The sequence below is a fragment of the Ochotona curzoniae genome, unplaced genomic scaffold, assembly GCF_017591425.1.
Source record: "Ochotona curzoniae isolate NIBS_2020 unplaced genomic scaffold, NIBS_Ocur_1.0 scaffold_3208, whole genome shotgun sequence".
Taxonomy (NCBI): domain Eukaryota; kingdom Metazoa; phylum Chordata; class Mammalia; order Lagomorpha; family Ochotonidae; genus Ochotona; species Ochotona curzoniae.
Window position 1 is genome coordinate 8,461,247 of NW_024467106.1, and position 22,708 is coordinate 8,483,954.

A 22,708-nucleotide genomic window follows, 5' to 3' on the forward strand; every position below is an offset into this window, starting at 1 on the left:
GGCAGACAGATGAGTGAATGCAGCATTTGGAAGATGAGTGATCCAGAGATGTCCTTAATGTAGGGTGAGCCCAGGAGGGCCTCAGATTCTGGGACTAAAATGACACCTTAATTTTAAATTGCAGAGAAATGTGCCATGAGGCTAAACATGGTTAGCCTGGGAAGGTGTCCCATACCCTCCCCCGAGGAGGAGAGCACAAGCTCGGCACTCAGGCTTTGAGAACTGTAGACCAGCACCCATGGGCCATGTCTGTTGTGCCTGGAGTGGCACTGCTTTTTGGCCTGTAGTGGGTGAGGTGGCACAGTGAGGAGTCTGCAGACTTCCTTACTCTGCCTCTGCAGTTACGAGGGAAGGAGAAAGGAAGAGCTGAGAGATGCCAGCTCAGGTGCGAGCTTTCCCCTTGAGCATGCTTGTGAAGAAGAGGAGCAGACAGATGAGGCAGGGACAGGGGAAGCAGGGAGAGGTCTGGCCCATGAGTTGACAGAAAGTCCTGCCTTTAGGTGTCCCTTCAACTCCTATGAACACCTGCCCGCACTGTTCCTGTGATCTGTCATAAGCTCCAGCAGGACCTTGACACAGATCGTATTGAAGCCTGGCTTATTTTCCTAACCAAGATGCTTCCTGCAGAAATCAGATCCCCACCTCTCTAATCCATGGTGGTAGTGGCTTTAGTAGCAACCAGAGAGGGGAGTGCCATCTCTCAGAGAATTTTCTGATTTGCTGAATCCTGAACATGTGGGACACACACACACACACACACACACACACACACACACACACACACACACACACACACAGTGTTCAACAGCCAGTGTGCAGTCATGATATTGTTCTCAAGGAGCTTACAATGTGACTGGAGCTGACAGCCAAGCAGCATTTGTTATAAAGTTGCCTGAGTCTTAATGTGGGGGTAGCCCAGGAGGGCCTTAGAATCTGGGAAGAAGATGTCTCTATTTAAAATGGGAATGTGGAGTTAATAGAACAATTAGGAGTAAATTAAGGATTTTATCTAGAAAATGTGGATCTAAAATTTTGAAACTAAATTTATTTTAACAAAATAGCTTTCAGTTCCAATAGCACATTCACTCTTAGAATAAATGAGTCAAAAAAAATTGGGGACCGGCCGGGAACATAATACTTTGTTTGATTTTCACAGCATGATCATAAAAGGAGTCATTTTTTCCAAAGTATTTGAGGCCTTAAATTTCCCAAAGCCCTGTCATATCCTTTGATATTGAAATCTCTTTCTTTTGATGTGGCTGTGGTGTCACCATCCTTATTTTTCCTGATTTTTCTTTATTCATTAGTCCATCTTGTGCCACCATGTCTTCACCTGGCGGTGGCTCCACACTGAGCCAGGACCCCGACGTTCGCAACAGGACTTCGTGTCAGGACTTTGCTGCATCCCCTGCAAAAGCTCGAGTTTTGCTTTGTGCTCAGAAGACCTGAAGTTCAAACCCAGAGTTCCTGGACTCAAGTCTGTGCTTTCCCCAGCATTTACCAGGCTGTCTGCTTTTTAAATTTGGGGGAAAGATAGTAGAGGGAACCTTGATGTTTTCAGTTGAATTATCTTAAGTACTGAATGCCAAACACTCTTGACTGTGCGGTGCCTTCCCATCTGATAAACCTTGGCAAAATCCGCCAGCACCACAGACAAGACTACTGCCTCTCTTTGAGTGCCCAGGATGGAATTTCCTGAGCTCCTGGGGCCGTGCAAAATCACCCAAAACAGCCCAAGCCCTGATTCCATGTCACTTAGTCTTCACCACATCCACTGGGACATGGTAGAAACAGCTCTGTCACAAGTCCTGCTCTGGGAAGGATGGCCTCTGTCTCAGCAGGACTGAGCCTGAGTGTTCACATGTGAGATTTTACTAGAAGCCATCTTTTAATTTTCCTTCTGTAATAGTTGTTCTTTTTGCAAGCTGTCTGGTTGACTAAGTTATGTTATCTAAGATTTTCCTTTTTTCAGGATAACTAAGTGGACATTGGTTCTGATAAGGGTGAGATATAGTACGCTTTGTTGAAGGCTGAGATCAGGGAAAAAGAATCCTTTTCTAGCTCATTCTAAATCCTCCCCCTCGGGGTGATAGTCTTCCCTAACTGTCCCATTGGTTCCCCGCTGCTTATGGAATGAAGGGGAGGCCTACCGCTTTGGCCTTGCAGAGTCTGGCTCTGCCTGCGCCTCCGACCCCCTCGGCCACCTCGCTTGCCCTTGGCTGAACCATTGCTCACGGGGGTTTTCTCTGCCTGTCATACTCTTATCCCCAACCTTCTGACAACCTTTTCTAAGAAGTGGCTGATATTCAGCCTGCTCTGTAAGGTAGACCATGACTGGTCTCCCACCACTGTGTGCCCTTCTCTATAGTCATGTTTCTAAAATTTAGTTTATTCTCCAGATTCGGTATGCTCTGGGTGATGCACTTAGAATATTTTTGATGGCAATAGAGACTTTTTAGAGCCACTCTTCTGTTTTAATCTTAAAACAATATCAAACTTATATAGAAGTTGTGAGCATAACACAGGAATTTTTTTCTTGTCCCGTTTCAGACATGTTGTCCAAAAATTCTCAGTAACTCCTGTGTGTGTGTGTGTGTGTGTGCGTGCATGCGTGTGTGTGTGTGTGTGTGTGTGTGTATTTAAGACTTTATTTATTTGGGGCCCGATACAGTAGCTTAGCGACTAAGGTCTTCTGTTTGCTAGCGCCAGGATCCTATATAGGCACTGGTTTGTGTCCTGGCAGCCCCACTTCCTGTTCAGCTCCCTGCTTTTGGCCTGGAAAAGCAGTTGGAGACAGCCCAAGGCCTCGGGACCTGGCACCTGTGTGGGAGACCTGGAAGAGCTCCTGGCTCCTGGCTTCACATTGACTCAGCTCCAGCTGTTGCACTCACTTGGGGAGTGAATCATCGGATGGAAGATCTTCCTCTCTGTCTCTCCTCCTCTCTGTATATCTGACTTTCTAACAAAAATAAATCTTTTTTTTTTTTTTAAAAAAACAGCACTTTATTTATTTGAAAAGCAAAGTTATAGAGAGGGGAGGAGAGATGGAGATCTTTTATCCTCTGGTTCATTCTCCAAATGGCACAACAGCCCAAGCTGGACTGGTCCAAAGCCAGGAGTCAGGAGCTTCTTCCAGGTGTCCCAAGTTGAGTACAGGGGCCTAGTCACTTGGACATCTTAGCCGCTAGATGGGAAGCGGAATGGCTGGGTCTGGAGTCAGCAGCTACATGGATGCTGGCACTGTAGGTGGAGGGGTTTTTTCTTTACAATTTCTTTCTTTATTTTTTTTATTGTAAAGTCAGATTTACAGAGAGGAAACACAGAGAGAAAGATCCTCAATCCACTAATTCATTCCCCTAAGTGGCCACAACAGCTGGAGCTAAGTTGATCCAAAGCCAAGAGCCAGAAGCTCCCTCCTGGTCTCCCATGTAGATGCAGGGTCCAAAGGCATTGGGTCGTCCTCTACTGCTTTCCCAGGCCACAAGCAGGGAGCTGGGTGGGAAGTGGAGCAGTTGGGACATGAACTGGTATTCATATGGGATCCCAGCGCATGCAAGGTTTAGCCACTAGGCTACCATGCCAGACCCTGTATTTCCTAAAAAATGGCAACGTGTCAAATCAATGTTTCATTCATGTGTCTCTTCAGTACCCTGTAGTCTGCGGCAGCGGCTCGTTGGTCCCTGGATTTTTAGGAGCAGGGCAGTTTGGCTGTGGTTTTGAAGAAGGTACCCTTTGTGGGTTTAATTGGTGTTTCCTGGGAATTGAGTTCTGCCTCTGGCCGAGAGAGGACCGAAGTACTGCGAGCTCCCTTCTCTGCATCTGAACAGCTAGTGCAGCGTCTCACACGGTCCTCTTCCCTGGCCTGGTAGTGTCTTCCAGCTTCTCTCTTCTTTTTTCCTTTGTTATTAGCAGGTGTAACTTTGGGACTCCTTTAGCTCTGCATTCGTGTATTTACCTCCACATAGACTGCTGGTTCCTATCTTCTGTATCTCTTCCTGTCCTTACGTGTTTTGATGCTTACATCTTTGCAGAGTTTGTCAGCGTGGACGCCCCACTCTGGTAGAACAACAGAGAGCTTGGGAGTTAGAGGGAGGTAGGGTAAGGGAGATCCTGTGCCCACTGGTTCCTCTCCAAATGGCTGCAATGGCCGGATCTGGGCCAAATTGAGGCCAAGAGCCTGGAACTCCCTGCTGGTCTCCCACACTGGGCGATACTCAAAGTGTCGTCTGCTGATTTCTCAGGTACAGTATCAGGGCTCCAGCCAGAGGCTGCAGGTGTCACCACACTGGCCCTCGCATTTCTGTTTCTTTTTACTGTCTCTACCTACTCAGACGTGTATTGAATGCCATGGCTGCTTACAGGTCCCTCCAGTTTGACACCTCAGGGTTCATTCTTGTTTTCTGCCTGTTTATATTTGTAAGGAGCAAGGGTATTTGGTTGCCTGAAACTTGGTCTGTTACCGGTCTTTGCTGCAGCCCCCTCTCCACATGGCCACGTTCCTCGCCATCTATGGGCTCCGACCCCTCGGGGGGGCAGGGCCCTTGCTGCTGATCCCTCCCCCATGAACATCTTTGTCCACTGCTTGCAGTCTCCCTCGCCACCATGGCAAAAGCCTTCCTACCCTTCTGAGTGTTCTCTGTGTGTTCTTTGTGGGTTCTACCACTGATGGTGGTCAAGCCCTCCACTCCACACAGCTATGCAACACAAAGTTGATTGTACCAGACCTCAGCTCCCTCCTCTCCCTTCCTGAGTTCCGATGCTCCAGGCCAGGCTACCCCTCCATGGATAGTGTCTGTTCTGTATAGGTTTGGACACTCCCTTACTTTGTTCTCCTTCACCCTACAACTTGGGTGTCCACACACTGTGCCCAATCACCCATCCAAAGGACACGCTCCTCACCCCACTCCAGTCCTATGCCAGCCTCTGTTCCTGAGGCACAGTTCCCCTGGCTCCCAGCTCAGACTACTTTACTCTTGTGGGCTACCTTCCTCAACATGCCCAGCGCCTGTGTGCCATGTCCGTATCACGTGTATACCCTTACTAAAACTAAAGAGAAGTTAGAAGGATCTTCTACTTCAGTACTTATGACAATGAAGTGGAGTCACATTGTAAACACACTTCACTTAGAGGAGTTCATACCCACCACCAGTGGGAATGACTCGCCTCATGACCTAGTCCATGGAATGAGCTTAAAAAAGCGAGACACAGGCAAATATTCCAATGCAGTGGTTAAGCTACTGCCTGTGATGCCAGCATTCCAAATGGGCATTGAACGGGAAGTGGAGCAGCTGGGTCTGGAACCAGCATCTACATGGGATGCAGCAGCTATCCACTCCCTGGTAATTCACCTGGGAAAGCCTTGGGTAAAGGCCCAGATACTTGAGCCCCTGCTTCCCCCCTGCGAGGCCTGGTGGGAGTACTAGGCTCCTGGTGTCAGCCTGGCCCAGTGGATAGGAGATCTGTGTCTTTCTGTCTCTGCATGTATCGCTCCCTTTTTCTGTCTAACTCTGCTTTGCACATAAGTAAGTAAATCTTAAATTAGAACATTTTAAAAAGGAAAGATGAGCCCTCTGCCCTCTGCTGGACTCAGTTTCTGAGTTTAGCTTGAGAATAAGCGGCTGACCAAAATGACTCATTGAATCTTAGGACATTTTTTGCTCAGTGGCCCCTACTCGAGCCCAGTATCCAAGTGCATCACTGTGGGGTAGGTTTGCCTGTTGGCCATCATTACCATAGCTTTGCCTATAGAATCGGCCCCTGCATGGCTTTCCTGGACCTATCCTCTGGACCTGTGATGCCCCCATGCCAGTGAGGCAGTGTAGTTAGACCAATGACAGTGTCACCTGTGTTCTTTTACATTTAAAACTTTTTGTATGCTTCACACAAAACCATTTGACCATCAGGCCTAGAGGCAAGGGCAGGGCCTGGAGCCAGGTTACCTGGCCCACCATTGGTGAGAGAAGGTAGGTCCATGGCCTCATGCCTTGGAAGTAAGTGCACCCCTGCTGGCTCTTAATGTCTGCTGATTGGGTCATGGTAATACACCTTTATGGTTTTTATTATTTTTTTTTAATTTTTAGATTTTTTTTGTATTTATTGAAAGGTAGAATTACAGAGAAAGAAGGGAGACAGAGAGGTCTGCTAGAAATAACTGCAGCGGCTGGGGCTCCATCCAGGTCTCCCTTGTGGGTGGCAGAGACCCAAGTCCTGGACCTCTTCTGTTGCCTTCCAAGGTGCATGAGCAGAGGCTGAACTGGAAGCGGAGCCGCTGGAACTCAAACCAGTTGCTTATGTGGGATGCGGGCCTCATAGCTGGCAGCTGAACCTGTTGCAACCCAGCTCCTCCGCCTCTCAACCCCCCGCTTCCTTTTTTGGTTATATTTTCTTATCTAAAGTACTTGGGAAAGAGGTCCAGCTCCTCCTGCCGGGATGGTTATTCTCTGCCATGCCTGTTTCTGACCAGGATTATGACCCTCTTGAGTGCAGCCCTGTTTGTCTGCCTTGCTGCTCCCAGGCCTGTGCCCGAGCTCCACTGACAATGGCACTCTGCAGTGAGAACACAAGTGGTGGCCAAGAGGTCCACATAGAGCAGGACCCGTGGATGGCCAGGGAGCAGCAGCGGAATGCAGCATTTGTTTCCTGTCTGTGCAGCAGGAAGCGTTGTTCCCCGCTGGTGACAGACACACACAGAATGGAGCGGAGGGTTGCCTCATCCTCACCTGCAGCCTCTCAGGCAGCGAGAAGCCGAGGCCGGGCCACTAATGAAGCAGTACAGGAAACGCCACTGGATACAGCTCAGCTGTGAACCCTGGCCTCCCAGCAGAGGCGAGCGGGGCGCCCTTTGAAGAAGACAGCTGGGCTGTGGCTTCAAAACCTTGCCACTGCCGTCACTAGGCACTCATCTGTCAGCACACAGGGGACCCCATGTGGGCAGCAGTTGTGTCCAGCCAGGCCTGAGGGAGGACTGCCGCTGATTTCCAGGGCAGCTACGGAGCCTCCTGTGTCCCGCCATGGGTTCTCCCTGGCATAGCCACAAAGTGCTGGTGGACTTCGGCCAGCCAAGTGGTCCCTGCCGCAGCATCTCTCTTCAGCCCTAGAGTGGTGTAGAGGCTGGGTCTGGAGGTCCCTGCCCAAGCTGCGTCATTCAGCCGAACCTCCTTGTCCCCAGCAGCTTGTAGTATAACCCCCAGCTGTGGGAGGATCCAGCCTGCCCTACTGTGCTGGGCCACTACTCCTAAAATGAGTCGCATTTTCCTCCCATTGATGGGAGGGCAGGGTGACCTTGCAAGAAGGTAGTTTTCCTTCTTTCTTCCCTCCCCAACCTCTCTGCCTGATGTCAAGTTGCTAGATTTAACTGGTGGCATTTTTCTTCCAGGGGAAAAAAAAATAATAATAATGTGTAATCCTTGGTTGAATTTGTTTACCAAGAGTCTTCCAATCTGTGCAAGAGTTTTCTTTGGAGGGGATTTCTCCTTCCTTCCATAATGGCTTTTAACTCGGCCGAGGTTTATTTAACCGTGGAGGAAGGGGGAACTTATCTCCTCCCTAATCCCTCTTGAATGTTTACATTTCTCTGCCAAAGTAAACGCTGTGTGAAGTGGCAGTGGCAGTTCTCTCAGTAATAGTCCATCTGCAGCTGCCAGAGCTGATGGCAACATATTAACATAAGTGATAATGCTGTCATAGAAGTGAAGAGCTAAGTTGCTTATCGCTATCTTTCGATAAGCTACTTAAATTGTACAGTAGCGTGTGTCAGCTTGGGACAGACGTTAATGACCGGGAGGTGCACACTTTATCTGTCCCCTCTGTTGTCTCTCACTTCATTTATTACCCTCAGCAGCCCTGTCGGTAATCTGTCCGGTGCGCTGGTCCCCTCTCCCTGGCAAGATGTCACATCTGCACTGGGGCCTAAGGGTTTAGCACTATCAGTGACAGAGGCCGTGAGCTCCCCAGGGCAGACCTGAGTCGCGGGGAGTGCTTGGTACCATGAATCTCTTACGTGCCTGTCTGATGGAGCTTTGGAAAGTTACTTCTAGACAATAGAGTCCTGTAAAGTCAGTGGCACAACTTGGGAGCAGGGATGCTTTTCATCAGCTCCGTAGCACCCCAGGGTGGTGGTTTCACTGCTGGTCTTTGCCTAGTTGTGTTTGATCTGTAAATGCTGAGCCCTGAGCACATGCCAAGCTGAAGGAAGAGGTATCTCTTACCTTTTGCCTGTGTACAGACAAAGGAGGAGCCTGGCGTGTAGCTGAGGGGGGGATGTTAGGCAGATGTGTGTGCGTGGAGCCAGGGCCGCACAGAAATCCAGGGGGTCTGGGCAGGTTAGGTGGGAATGGGGAAGGTGTGTTGAAATCAGGCACACCAGACCACATAGGTCAGAGGGCCAAGGAGCCAAACCCAGGCAGGTTGGGAATGCTGAGAGAAATGTGTCAGGGCATTTCAGTTTGCAGGGAAATGGAATTGCTAGGTAAGTTTATTGCTGCATAAAGGTTTGAAACCCATGAATAGTTTCCTATATAGTACTTTCTTTGAACTTTAAAAAATGATCCATTTATTTACTTGTTTGAGAGCGGGAGAAGAGAGAGCTGCCACTTGTTGGTTCATGCCCCAAGTGGTCACAGTGACTGGGGAGTGGTGGGGCTGAAGCTGGGATGTAGGTACTCAGTGCACGTCTCCCATGTGTGTCCCAGTTACTTGAGCCATCACCTGCTACTTCCCAGGCTCTGTTTTAGCTAAGGCTGAAGTGAAACCAGAACTGAGGATTAAACCTGGGCATTCTCGTAATGTGTGTCTTCACAACTCAGCCAAATGTCTGTCCATCCATGAACTTTTTGAAGAACCCTCGTATGTATAGATTTAGCATTTTTTTCCACACCAAATTAAGCTTATCATTTAATTCTGTTTTCCACAAGCTTTTTGAAGTACACTATATGTAGCCAACTAGAGGGAGGATGGCTGGAGAGATAGTCAAGTGCCTGACCTGAAGAACCTCAAAAGCCATGCCAAGTGTGGGCTGGATCCTGTCCCAGGGCCGGGGTGGGGGATGGGGGAGAGTCATTGCAAGAACTAAAACCAGCATGCCACATAGATTAGCAATTTAAGAGAGCTGCTGGGAGGATCCACAGTGGATAGGCTGCTGGCAGGACCTGAACCAGGGCAGTGGAGTCTGAGAGAAGAGTTAGAGCTTGCTCTAAGAGGGAGAGTATCCCATGTCCCATTGGAAATGGTTTGGGGTTCCTGGGCCTGTGTGATGGCTTGTAGGCACCAGCAGTGAGAAGTGTGTGAAGGGGGAGGGGTATGGCTGTGTGTGTGTGTGAGAGAGAGTGTGTGTGTGAGTGTGTGATCATGGGAAATAGAATAGATACTTCCCTGGGAGGGAAGCTGGCTGTGGAGGGAGGCCCAGGGCTACTCGGAGATGGGGCCTGATTGTGGAGTTGTCTTTGAATTTCTTCTCAGTGAACCTGTTGTAGCTGTGAGGCACGGGAATAATTTATAATGGACATTCATCCCTCTGCCTTACTCAGACGGATTTTGAGACTCTCAGAGATAATTAGCATCTCAGCAGTCTGTGTTTCCAGCCCAGTCTGTGACAGGAAGACTGCAGGACCTAGAGGAAAACTGGCAAGCACCATCTCGGATAAGGTCCTGTTCGGGTTCTGACCCATGTGTTTCTGCTTCTTCCCCAGCTACCTCCCCTGGTTCGAGGTGTTTTATAAGCTGCTCAACATCTTGGCCGATTACACGACCAAAAGACAGGTATTTGCTTTTTATTTATTTTTTTTAATAATAATTCTTTTGAATATGTAAACTTTAATGTTGATGGTTGTGAAAAATAAATGACGCCTTTTACTTCAGAAAAACATTTACCAGGAAAGGTAATGTGTCCCTATGAATGAAAGTTAGGAAAGTCAGAAACGTAGTAGGAGGGCCAGCATTGGGGTCCTACGACATCGGTTTGTGTCCGAGTTGCTGCACTGCTGATCCCAGCTCCCTGCTAATGGGAAAACAACCCTAGCTGGCCCAAGGGCCTGGGCCTCCGCAAGACGTAAGGGACCCGCAAGAAGCTCCTGGGTTTGGACTGGCCCAGCCTCAACTATTGCAGCCATCTGAGGAGTGAACCAATGGATGGAAAATCTCTTCCTCTCTCTGTGTATGTATGTGTATGTCTCTCCTCTCTCTGTAACTCTGCCTTTCAAATAAAAATAAAATCTTTTAAAAAAAGTAGTAAGAGAGTAATACAATGATTTCTAATCTGCCCCACCCTGTTCCATAAAACAAACATTGCTAGCATTTTGAGTTGTTTTTGTCCCTATTTTTTTCCTTTAAGTTAAATAAATAATATAAATAGACCCTTAATATTTTTTTAGTTAATATTCATAGTCGCTAATATCCCCAAGCAGCCCTGAAAGTTCACAACTTACATTAAGTTATGATTTTGCCAGGGCATATATTTCAGTTGCTGACGTCACATTGCAAAGCTGGGGTTTTCAAATTCAACCCTTAAGTGGAAAACCAGCTGCTCAGATTCCTGAATTCCCACTTTATTAGAGAGTAGCAGTGAGCACACACGCTCAGCTCTTAGATTCTAAATAATCCCCATTGGAAGGAACTAGGGGCTGGAGAAGAATGGCCTAACCCCAGGGCTGGGGCAGGGTATGGATCACGTGAACCTGAAATACCTATTGTGCCAGGAAGTAAAGAAACCTTGAAAAGTTGATGGGAACCTACAAAACAAGCCACAAAACTGAGCTTGGAGGGCTGGGTCCCCCACTGGCTGCAGCTGGAGCGGTTTGCCGTCGAAACACATACTGGGATGAACGACAGCTTCTCATCGTGTAGGCCCCGGAGGAGTTAAGGACACAGTTAGGAGAACTTACCAAGCAATATGAAAAGTCTGGAAATAATCTGAAGGCCCGTGAAGTGTTGGGCAGCCTGTGAGTGAAGCGCTTAAGCTGGAGTACTGAAGAAAAAGTCATTGTTAAAGTTATAAATGGACCAAGATATGTTGCAAGTTGTAAACAGCTTGACAAAACTAAGGTAAAGCCAGGAACAAGACTTGCTTCAGATATGATTACACTATCATGAGATATCTGCCAAGAGAGGTAAATCCACCGGTTTACAATATGTCTCATTAGGACCCTGGAGATGTTTCTTGCTCTAAGATTAAAGAGCTGTCAGAACAGATCTGGGAATTAAGAGAGATAATACAATTACCTCTTACAAATCCAGAATTATTCCAGCATGTAGGAATAATACCCCCCAAAAGACTGTTTGTATTTGGACTATCAGGCACAGGAAAAACACCCTTGGAAAGAACTGTTGCTAGTCAGCTGGACCATAGCTTCTTAAAGATTACATCTAGTTCCATTGTAGACAGATATATTATTCAAAGTGCTACAGTCAGAAAATTTAGATAGAAAAATATGTAAGCTATGTATTGATTTACCAGATGAACAAGCAAGAATAGATATGTTACAGATCCGTGTGGGTCCCGTTACAAAACATGGTGAAATAGATTATGATGCAAGTTTTCAGGTGACTTTAATGGAGTCGAGCTGAACAGAGCAGGTATGTTTGAGTTCATGTCGATCATGGTTTTGTGAAACAGGAACATTTCATACAAGTGACTGATTCTAAGGAAGAGGAGGCTAGATTGGACTACAGACCTGCATATGTACTGTAAGGGTTTTTTTTTTTTTATGGCTGCATGACAGACATTGACGTAATGTAAAAGTTACAGATAATAAAGTGTATATTTGCAATGATCTCATGAAAAGTGTATGAATAAAGTCTGTATGAGTTGTAGCAAATAGATTAGTATATAACTCAGTGATTTAACTTTTAAGATTGATATAAAAGAAATTTGTATGTTAATGTTGCATTTATTGCAGCAAAATTTACAAAAGAATATAATGAAGCTTTTCATATTTGCTGTGTGAACGTTTTGTGAAACATCGAAAATGGTTCTAGAAGTAGCAAAAGAGAGAATATCTTATGAATTATTTTATATCATTTTCTTCCTCATCTTAAATATTGAGTAAGATGTTTGACTCAAATTCCCGTTTAAAAAAACTATACTGACAGCAAAGGATGATAGCCCAAAGAACAAAACAGGCAATCGTATGCCAACAGTGAGTAATACCAAGAAATAACTGGAGAAATTGAAAATGTAAGGAATTGATATTTACATGAAGTACTCCACAAAATGCTCATTAAATACAAAGGAAAGAGGAATCGCACAGTAGGGACATGAGATGAAGTAATCAAATGATCAGTGCACACATCAGCAGTAAAGGAACAAACTGAAACGTGAATCATGAGACTCGAGACTCATTGGGAAGAGTGGGCGCTCCAGGAGCGCGAGGAGCTGTCCCAGGCTGAAGACGACTCGGGCATCCTAACTACTGCAGGCAACAGTGTGTGGTTCTCAGCCGTGTCCTTGGCCCTCATGGGTGTTACTGGCACAACTGGCAAAACTGGATGGGTTCTGAAGAACAGATGGCAGGGCTGCTTCGAGGTTAATTTCCTGATCATGACGATGAGTCCTGGTTGTGTGGAAGAATGTTCTTGTTTGTAGTTATGAAGGACGGGGCAGAATGTCAGCCACTCACTCATGAATAGTTTGGGGCATAGAGAAGTTTTTTCGTGCTGTTTCTGCAGCTGCTGTGTGGGCCTGAGCAAGAACACACCTGCACCCTTCTGTCCATCTCTGTCCTCTGTGAGAAACACATTTGCTTTTTCTGAGTTCAGGTTCAACTGAGATTATAGTCTGGGCTCAACCTGCTACCATCCCATAAGTTCACTGCTGAAGACGGCTGGGACGAGGGGGCCCTGGGCTGGAGCACAGAACGCCTGCTACTCTCCTTCCAGCTGCATAACTCACAGACCGCTGGTTTCAGGGACACCGCTTCACCTTCTTTAGCCTCAGTTTTCACATCTTTCATAAACTGTGGGCATTTGGGAGAATCCAGTAAATAGCAAATGGGTGCCAAGTGTGAAACTACTTCTCTTATCTTGGCACAAAGAATCCCACAGGATGAAAGGAACGGCCTTTGGATAATTCCATGTGTGGTGCGCGTTTGAGCATCTTAAAGGTGACTATGTTTCCATCGAATAATTTGTACCGCCTGGCATGTCATTTTGTTGCTCAGCTTCACTAATTAAAATGCACAGCCACCCTCCTGTATCGCATGCCGTTGCGCTTAGTTCATGTCTAACTTTCCGTAATTGGAGGCTGCCGTGTGCACCCGGTGAACACTCAATAAAATTAATTGAGGGCAACGATGATGAAGACAGGATCTATAGTATCCTCGTTATCTCTCTCAGCCACCCCCGCCCTGGAAGCTGGGGTTGTTTGCATTCAGAAGTTGTTGCTATGGAGTTGAGGGGATAGATTTGCTTGAGAGCTTATGGTATATGATCCATATAAGGCGGTCATGGTAGGTGTCTCGCTGAGTAGAAAATGTCAGAGTTGGTGTGGGAGGATCCATTTGGTGCTTCTGTCTGAGCCAGCCGCCATGTCTCTGGTCCAATCCTCCTTGAACATCAAACCTTTTTCTATACCGGGGCCAGCATCTCCCTGCACTCCTCAGGAGAGCCTGCACCTCGCAGCTCACTATGCACCCAGAGCCCCTGCAGGTCTTGTACGAAGAGTCAAGCCTTGCTCCGGTGACCTAGCCTTTTGTTTCTTTCAGGAAAGCCAATGGAATGAACTCCTTGAAACCCTGCACAGACTTCCTATCCCTGACCCAGGAGTATCTGTTCATCTCAGCGTGGTAAGTGAGCAAGGAAGGTGGACAGGTTGGAGAGAGGAAGCGTGTCATTGTCAACAGGAAGAGGTCATGTGCTCCTCTCCCTCCCCACACACACTCCATTCTAGAATACTCTGAGACTCCTGGGCCTGGGGCAGGCCAGGATGTCAGATTCTTCTTTTGTTGAGATTCCATGTCCCCAAGCTCCTCTTTGGCCATCATCCCGTCACGAGCAGCTCCTCCATGTCAGACCCTAGGCTGGCGTTGGGGCTCTACTCCTGCCTTTCCCTTCAGCCCTTCAAGGGGTTCTCTGCATCCTCCTTCACCCCGTGGCTCTGCACTGCTGAAGTCCTTCCTGCACCCTCAGCCATTAGCCTCCCCATTCCTCTCTGCCCAGGTAACCCCTGTGAATGCTTAGGCGTCAACTACAATTGCACCTCCAGAGGAGTCCTCCCTTGACGCTTTGCAGTACTTAGTTAACGTCACTGGAGTGATGTGTTTTCCTGGCTTCCTCTCTGGATTGCGTGGCCCTTGAGGACCGAGAGGCCATGGGCTTAGCACAGTTCCTGATCCACGGTAAGCGTTTGAAAGCAGTGTGCCAAGACAGAAGAGTCCTTAAGCAACACGAGATTTCAATCCTAGCTGTCATGTGGCCAGTGACCTAAGTGCTTTAATCAAGACCTTTAACCTTGTGGGTCTCAGTTTCCAAACCTGTCAGGTAAGACCTCAGAAGAGACCTAAGAGGTCTCTTCCCTGTTTCAGTAGTTGAAATTCCCTAATTCCCTCAGTGAAACTTTGTCAGTGATGTTATCAGATGGACACACTTTGGCCAGGAGTACCGCAGGAGCTGTGTTTCCTGTGTCATGGGGTCTGGATGCTTAGAAACCATGTCTGTAGCTTCATCAGAACCAGCCATGCTGTTGGTATTCAATAGTGAGAGCAGCACCTGCCCCCATCAAGAAAAGTAAGCTTTCTTAGAGCTTTTCTCAGAATAATGATGAATGTCAAAACAGCAGTCCCATTAATTACTAATAATAGAGCTAGCATTCCATTAGGTTTCTAATTTATACTAAATATGCATCTCTGGTGTTGAAACAGCTTTCTACGAAATAAAGATCAATTACCCATTTCATTGATGGAAAATTTAGAGAGGCAAAAGTACTTGTCCACTCAAAGAAATGTGTTCAGGAAGTGATAAGATTCGGGTTTTCCAACCCACTGTTAGCTTTAAAGCTGAATTGTTTCTACTGTGCCATGTGTGTTGAGTTATAGAGGGGAAGGGAAGGGAAGAAGGGCAGAAGGGCAGGAAAACAGGTGTTTTGTGCAAGTTTTGCCCATTTTAATAGAGCATAAGAAAGAAAGAAACCTTGGTACAATCCTTCTCCTGAGGGAAAGCACAGTGATCATGCAACATGTGATCGGAGGAGCTTCAGACCTGCCGTCACCACAGCCCTGCCATTGTCTGTCCCTGGTCCTAAGCAGCTTGCTTTCACTGCTTCCATCTGTAATAGCATCCACCACATTTCCCTGCAATGGCCTGGCTGGTCACCAGCTGCCGAGAGGAAGGGCCATTCCTTTCCCCACATGGCTGCACGGGCAGCGAGCCTGCCAGGCCCTGAGGACACGCCACCTTGGGCAGGCAGAACTGTTGGGTGGTGCAGCTGTTTCGTGCCAGTGGTTTTGAGGAATGTCTGTGACCTCCCATGGTCCCCAGCATTTCATGGGCAATGGAGCAAGACAGTCTCAAAGGACAGCCTGGGGCCTACTCGCTTTGGGATTGCATTGGCTCACCACTTACAATCCACTGCGTCTATAAACGCAGATATTTCCCCCCTCCTCTTGTCTAGGATTCCTTTCTCCAAACTACATTTCTGGTTTTGAAATTCTGATTTTTTTTCTACCATCATCTAGATCATAAATCCTGAAATACTGATAAAATGGTAACACTGGATTCTTTGGAAAGAGACAGTTTCTATGTATCTGATATAGATGGCTGAGAAAAGTAGAAAGGTAAATTAGCTGTTGAGAACAATAATTATTGTGTGCTAAAATATCATTTATTGAGTGCATGGCACTTGATAAAGGTAATATCTGTTCTTGCGAAGTTTTGAAGCCGATACTAAAATTCCCAATGACAGATTCAGAATGGGAGTTTCTGTGTTGTTCAGTGAAGTTGTCCCAGCTCACATGCACTGTTAAGTCATTCACTCTGTGGTTGGGGCTCCTTCCGTCTCCCCATTCCTGACACTGCTTGTTGACTCCGTAGTGCTGGGCACATCTGTCACTGCATGTTTCCCGAAATTTTCTTCCAGACGGTTGTTAATAGATATTGAATGGCTCATAGAGTCAAGTTTGAACCTTGTGTTTCAGTTTTCCTATTTTAATCCTCATTGAGAAACTGAATTATTTATTAGTTTCTGTGCTTCAGCATCTCTGTCACAATCGTTCATAGGTAATATTTTTGGCATGGACACACAGATTGTGAGATAGTCCAAGGCAGAAAGTTTTTATTTTTTTAGTCTACTGAAGTATTTGTATTATATTTTCTTCATAATTTGTAATGTAATTTGTTCATAAAAGGCACCGGGAGGGTCATCTGTTATAATAGGCAGGATATAGTTTTGGTTAGGCAGACCTGATTTCCAGCCTGCTTCTGCCACATGCTGGCTGTGCAGTTACGACTGCTACCTCTTTGTGCACTGATTTATTCTTTTGTAACACACATGTGGATATAAGGTGTGTCTTGATATTGACTATGGAAATTAGAATATTTATGAAGTACCTGATATAAAGCCTTCAATGTTCAATGAAATATTAGACAGGTAGCTGCTATCAGTTATTGCTGCTGATGGTGTTACAACTGTCCCTGAGACCTTTCATGCCAGGAAGTCTACACAACTCATTCTTTTGGGTCTCATTGATTCTGCAATTACTGAAGAATTAGAGTGGCGGCGGGGGTGAGGTGGGGGTGCCTTCCTGAAATGTCAGTTGGCTGTCCTGGCTTGAACTTGGGCCATGGCTCAGCTGACCTTCTCTGCGTGTGCCCTCTCTTGGCCTTTGTACAACACCATCTTTAATTGACCAGCATGGGACTCTGTCCTTTCCTGCTTGCCATTATCCTTGGATTCTTTCAGAGTAGGAGAGGAGGTGTCATCCACTCAACCCACTGTCATTTAACTCAGGGACGCAGAGTGTTGTCACAGCCATGGAGATACCTTGCAAAAAGTTCTTCGAAGAGGTCGAGGTTTTGATTCCACTGAGGTTCCTGCCCCTTTTACTGGAGATCCTCCTGTAAGTCAGGAGGTTCGTTGGTTTGTGTGCATCGTGGACAGTTTCTGTGCCATTAGCTGTCTGCAGTGGACTGCAGCATGGGGTCCTTTAGCCGGAGCGTCAGAGCCTTTGGATCACACTCTGACTGCATTTTGCAGATGGATGTGATCTCAAATATGGAAAAGAAATGGCAGGTTTGAAGACAATTGCTGAGTGAACCCAGTGATACGTGGTCCCTGGAGTCTACTTGCCTCATTGAACAATAAATCATAAAACCTGGAACGTTCATGTTTTCAGAACCATACAAACATTGTGTGGGAATTTAGCCTGTAACATCTTTGAGCTCTTTATCTGTGTCTCCTAAAGAAGTTCATGTCTCAGAGCAAAGAACTCCGTTTTACCAAACCGATGATTTAATGCAACTGGCTTAGTCCACTGTTAACCCAAGAAAATATTCCATTATTGCAAATATCTTCTTACCATTTATTTAAATTCTTGAGTTCATTTGTGCAAAACGAATCAATAAATATCTTTTGCTTCTCTTTTCCAGCATTCTTATTTTACTGTGCCTGACACCAGAGAACTTCCCAGCATCCCTGAAAATGTGAGTACATAACAAGAAGTTCAGTTGTTACTCTTCTGTATCTTCTAGTCTTTTTACTTATGAAATGCTGTACTTGAAGGCATTATTGTATAAAGTATAATTTTTGAAAGACTGTATTGTGAAAATAAAACAAATACAAAGGAAAGTACATTGTAAAAATGCAGTAGAGGAAGCATAGAATCAACGAGGGGCGATGGTTCCTGCTTCTCGAAGGTAATCAGCCACCTGTTAACAGGTTTGCCTTTCCTTCCTGTTTTCTCATATAGTTAAAATCACCCATTACCTAAGTGTCTTTTCCGTTTTCATTCATAAGAATTACCTGTGACTGTAGTGTTCCGTTTGCTGTGTTGTTTACTAGCCTTTCCCTCTACTATTGTACACTTAGGTCATTTCGATCTCTTTTTGTTGTCCTTATCAATGATACATTTCCATACGAAAGATCTTCCCTTTAGAGATTTCTTTATTAAGGTAGAATGACTCATGTAGTTGCATTTATACTTCTCACATTTCTATATCCTCTTTTCAGAGAATACAATGAAGTATTTGCTGATAAAGCAGGAGAACCGTGTTCCCCCAACCCCAATTGTTACGGCCTGAGGAGCTGAGACCCAAAGTGGGAGAGAGCAGAAGGTGAAGGCTGGCCTTCTGAGTGTGCTGAGTGGTGTGTCCACTCAAGGCTCACTTCAGAATGGCTTACAATGACTATGATCAGCAACATGTAGAACATAATACAGCATGGTCCTGCTTGGGCAGTTGATTACTTTTTAAAAATTGTACTAAAATATATGCAGAAAAATGAACATGTGAGCCATTTTTAAGTCTAAATTTCAGTAGTTTTAAGGACATTCATTCAATATGCATTTAGTTTCCAGACCTTTTTTGTCATACAAAAGTGAAGTTCTGCACCTGTTGAGCAGTAGTAGCTCTCTGGTCTCTCTCCGTCCTCCCTCCCCTTCCCTACTCCTCGCACTCCCCACTCCCCACCTACAGTCCTGGCCAACCAGTTCTGATTCATCTCTACGTGCACTCTTCTGAGTATTTCATTTAAATATGATCACAGTTTGGGTCCTTCCATGGCTGGCTGACTTCACTAGTACGGTTCAACATGTTGTGGTATATGCCAAAATAGTCTTCCCTTGTAAGGATGCACTCTTAGGAAGCTCCCACATTTTGCTCATCTGTTCATGCAGTGATGGTCACTTGAATTGTGTCCACTTTTGGCTGCTGTGCATCATATGGCTTTCAACATTGGTTTACATGTATCTGAGTTCCTGCTTTCAGTTGTTTTGGGTACAGTACATACCTGGTTACTTTTTTAAAGTGCGGGAATAAGTGGTGAATTTTTCCATAACTGCTGTAGATTCACAGAAAAGAAAATACATCTGTGTGTTGTCCATAGAGCACAGACAAATATCAAATAACCAAATGTAATTAATGAATTATGCTGCAGTGCTATAATTAGTTAGTGACCTTAATAAGCTTGGGTTGTTGAGCTATCCATTATCTTTATGATCAGGCTATGGTGGAAAATATCACTTCCTTTGTGTTTAACATTAAGTAATAATAATAATATTACTATTATTATTATTATTATTATTCATCAGCCCAGAGTCCCCATTTCAACAATAACTAGTATTTATGGAGTTCTGCTTATAAAAGACAGCATTCAGTGCCTTACCTATCTTGTGTCTACCTATCAACAAGCTTGGTGATAACTTACCATAACTATTCTCGTCTTATGGAAGGAGACAGAAGCCTGAGGGCGTAAATAACATATTCAAGATCATTCAGCAAAGAAATGGTAGCATCAGAATTTAGACTCTGATTTTTCTTAATACTGAACTGTCACATGCCATTTGAGTCCATAATTTTTACCTTTCACCTCTCAAAACAATCTCATTGACATGATGAAAGAATTATAAAATTAAGGAGAGAAATCTCCTCATACTGGCAGAGGAAACTTGGGAATTCCCCCCATATTAAGGTTCAGTGCCAGCCTGTCGTCTGTTTAATATATATAATGGACGAACCCAAATAGAACTGGAAAACTCTGCAGGAGGAGAAGATGTAGAGGTATCCGGGACCAATAGCAAAAGGCTACTGAAAGATTATTGTCAGGTGCTATGGAACATTTGTAAAAACTGATCATGTACTAGATCATGATAGCCATTTCAAAATAGAAAAATTCAGCTCTCACAGGTCACTGTCTTGCTGCAGTGAAATAAAATTGGAAATAAATAAGTTCAGTGCTTTGAAAATCATCTATTTGAAACAACTGTTGGGTCATAGATGCTTTTAAAAATTGATATTATTTAGGAGTTAATGACAATGAGAATGCTAGGCAACAATATTTAAGGAATGTGGCCAAAGCCACACTCAGGGGGAAATTCATAGCTCTGAATGCTTTTATTATAAATAAGAGATTTAGAAAAGAATGAGCTTTAATTCCCCTCCCACTGTTTTCCTCAAAATTGTTACAATAGTACATTCCTTGCTGTATATTACATGTATTTCCTGTTGCAGACATCACCTGTTTAATTTCCTGTAGAACATGAGAGTTTAGGTTTTTTACCACCTTTGACTCCCTCCCACAGAAACACACACACACACACACACACACACACACACACACACACACACAAATAACTCTCTCATTTCCTCTTTCCCATTCTTCCTCTGCCTTTAGAAGATGTTTACTTTTAATCATGTTACACTTTAATGAACAGGCTGAAGTAGATAGATTATGATCACATTTCTGTACAAGTTTTTATCATGTAAGAGTTCTCAGGTTTCACAGTCTTCCTCTTTCTGGAATTTACTCCCCACATTTTACTGAGATTTTCCAGTAGTTGTCTCAGAAAGGACTGTGTTAGACACACCATTTATAGACCTTGTGTAACTGCTACTATCTTGAATCTACTCTTGGTAGTTTGTGTCTCTTGGAAATCTCCCTTCAGAATCTTGAAGATAGTACTCACTCCGTCATTGAAGGTCAAGGATAATGGGGAGTATTAACTGCTTCTTCCTCTTCCCCCTCTTCCTTTTCTTTTTCTTCCCCCTCTCCTACCTTCCTCCTCTCAAGTTTTAAAAATGTATCTGAAAAAGGGAAAAAACGGGGAGACCTACATAGATGCTCCATCTGCTGGCTCGCTCCCCAAATGGCCACAACAGCTAGGGCTTTCCAGGCAGGCTGAAGCTAAGAGCTGGAAACGCTTTCTGTGTCTCCCATATGGGGGACAGGAACCCCAGTACTTGAGCTATCTTCTCTTGTCTTCCCAGGTGTGTTGGCAGGAAACTGGATAGGAATAAGGCAACGAGGACCTGAACAGAAGAGACAGGCAGAGTCCTCATCTACTGGTTTAATCCAGGGCTGGGCCAGATTGAGGCCAGGAGCCAGAAGCTCAGTCTGAGTTCACTCTGTGGGTGACAGGGACCCTGCCTGCTGCCTCCCAGGATTTGCATGAACAGGAAGCTTGAGCTGAAACCAAAGAGCTAGGGCTCAAACTCAGGCACTCCATATGTCTTAACCACCAGAAAGCCGACATCTCTTCCATTACTGTCTCTTCCCCAGTTCTTTTACTTGACTTCTTGTGAATGGGCATTACCGAGAAAGAGAAGAAATGAATTTATATTTAGTACACCATGTATTACTTTGGAAAGTTTATTTCTTCATTTGAAACTCAGCTGGTATCGCTTCCTAAATGGCTGCAGTGGTCAGAACCAGGCCAGACCTAAGCCAGGAGCCAGGAGCTTCTTCTGGAGCCTCCCATACTGGTGGCAGGGTCTGAGTGCTGGGAGCATCTTTTGCTTCTTTGCCCAGGCCATTAGAAGGAGCTGGATTAGAAACGGGACAGTCAGAACACAAACTGGCACCCACATGGGATGCCGATATTGCAGGTGGTAGCTTTACTTCTGTGTCACAATGCTGGCTTCTAAGTCACCATATTTTACTATGTTTCCCTACAAATAGACATTTTGATCATTTCTGATCTCTTCTAAGTAATGCTATGATTTTAAAAATTGCTGAGATTAAGTATGTACTCTGTTCATCTTTTTTCCTTTTGCAGACCAGGCATTCCATGAGAATTTAGTATTTAGGTGCCTGAAAGTTGTGATAATTTCTTAAATTTCATAACTGCAATTACTGAGATTAGATTGTTTTTTAAAAATGGGATATTATGGGGCCCGGCGCGGTGGCACAAGTGGTTAAGTCCTCGCCTTGCACGCCCGGGATCCCATGTGGGTGCCGGTTCTATCCTGGCAGCCCCGCTTCCCTTCCAGCTCCCTGCCTGTGGCCTGGGAAGGCGGCAGAGGACGGCCCAAAGCTTTGGGACCCTGCACCCATGTGGGAGACCCGGAAGAGGCTCCTGGCTTCGGATCGGCATAGTATCGGCCCGTTGTGCTCACTTGGGGAGTGAATCATCGGACGGAAGATCTTCCTCTCTGTCTCTCCTCTCTGTATATCCGCCTTTCCAATAATAAATAATAAAAATAAATCTTAAAAAATGGGATATTATATTTATATTCATTTATTCTTTATTTTATGACAGTTTAATAAGCATTGGGGTTTTTCCTCCCCTCCTGACTCAACCCCTCCCCCCTACATTGTTCTCCAGTCTTTCAATAATTGTATTTTGAGTGCCCTTTTTTTTTTTTGAGTGCCCTTTGAAGTCCATCATACTGCCATTGAGGTGTCTCCCAACAATGCAGGGGCTTATCCGTTGTTTCACTGTGAGTCTATCCTTATATTGCAAGAACAGGAATATACTTCTCTGTGTTTCTACCTATGGACATATTTATTTCCACTGCGCTTCCATTATACCTCCCCTTAGGTACAATCCACCAGGGGTTGAGAAGGAAAAATAAATAAATAAATAGATAAAATAATATTCATCTCCATGGTATTGTCGAACTCATAGCAGGGGTATCAGTGTGACGCTAGGGTGGTGCAATAGAGTGTCCAGTAGATTAGATTGTTTTTAAAACTGCCTTACCCATCAGCCCACCTCCCGTTCCTGTCTGCATTGTATGTTGCCTCTCCTGCCCCCACCATTTAAAAAATTCACATTCCTTCTGCTGTTTT

The 22,708-nt window shown here is 45.3% G+C and overlaps 1 protein-coding gene across 3 annotated transcripts in view; it reads left to right on the forward strand.

Moving 5' to 3' along the window:
• DENND1A (DENN domain containing 1A) overlaps positions 1–22,708 on the forward strand; it is a 486,903-nt gene that overhangs the window by 237,005 nt on the left and 227,190 nt on the right. For all 3 annotated transcript variants that reach the window (XM_040963819.1, XM_040963821.1, XM_040963820.1), the window contains 3 exons: positions 9,687–9,756; positions 13,695–13,775; positions 17,572–17,625. In XM_040963819.1, the coding sequence (XP_040819753.1) occupies positions 9,687–9,756; positions 13,695–13,775; positions 17,572–17,625 (205 nt within the window). The remainder of the gene's footprint in view (positions 1–9,686; positions 9,757–13,694; positions 13,776–17,571; positions 17,626–22,708) is intronic.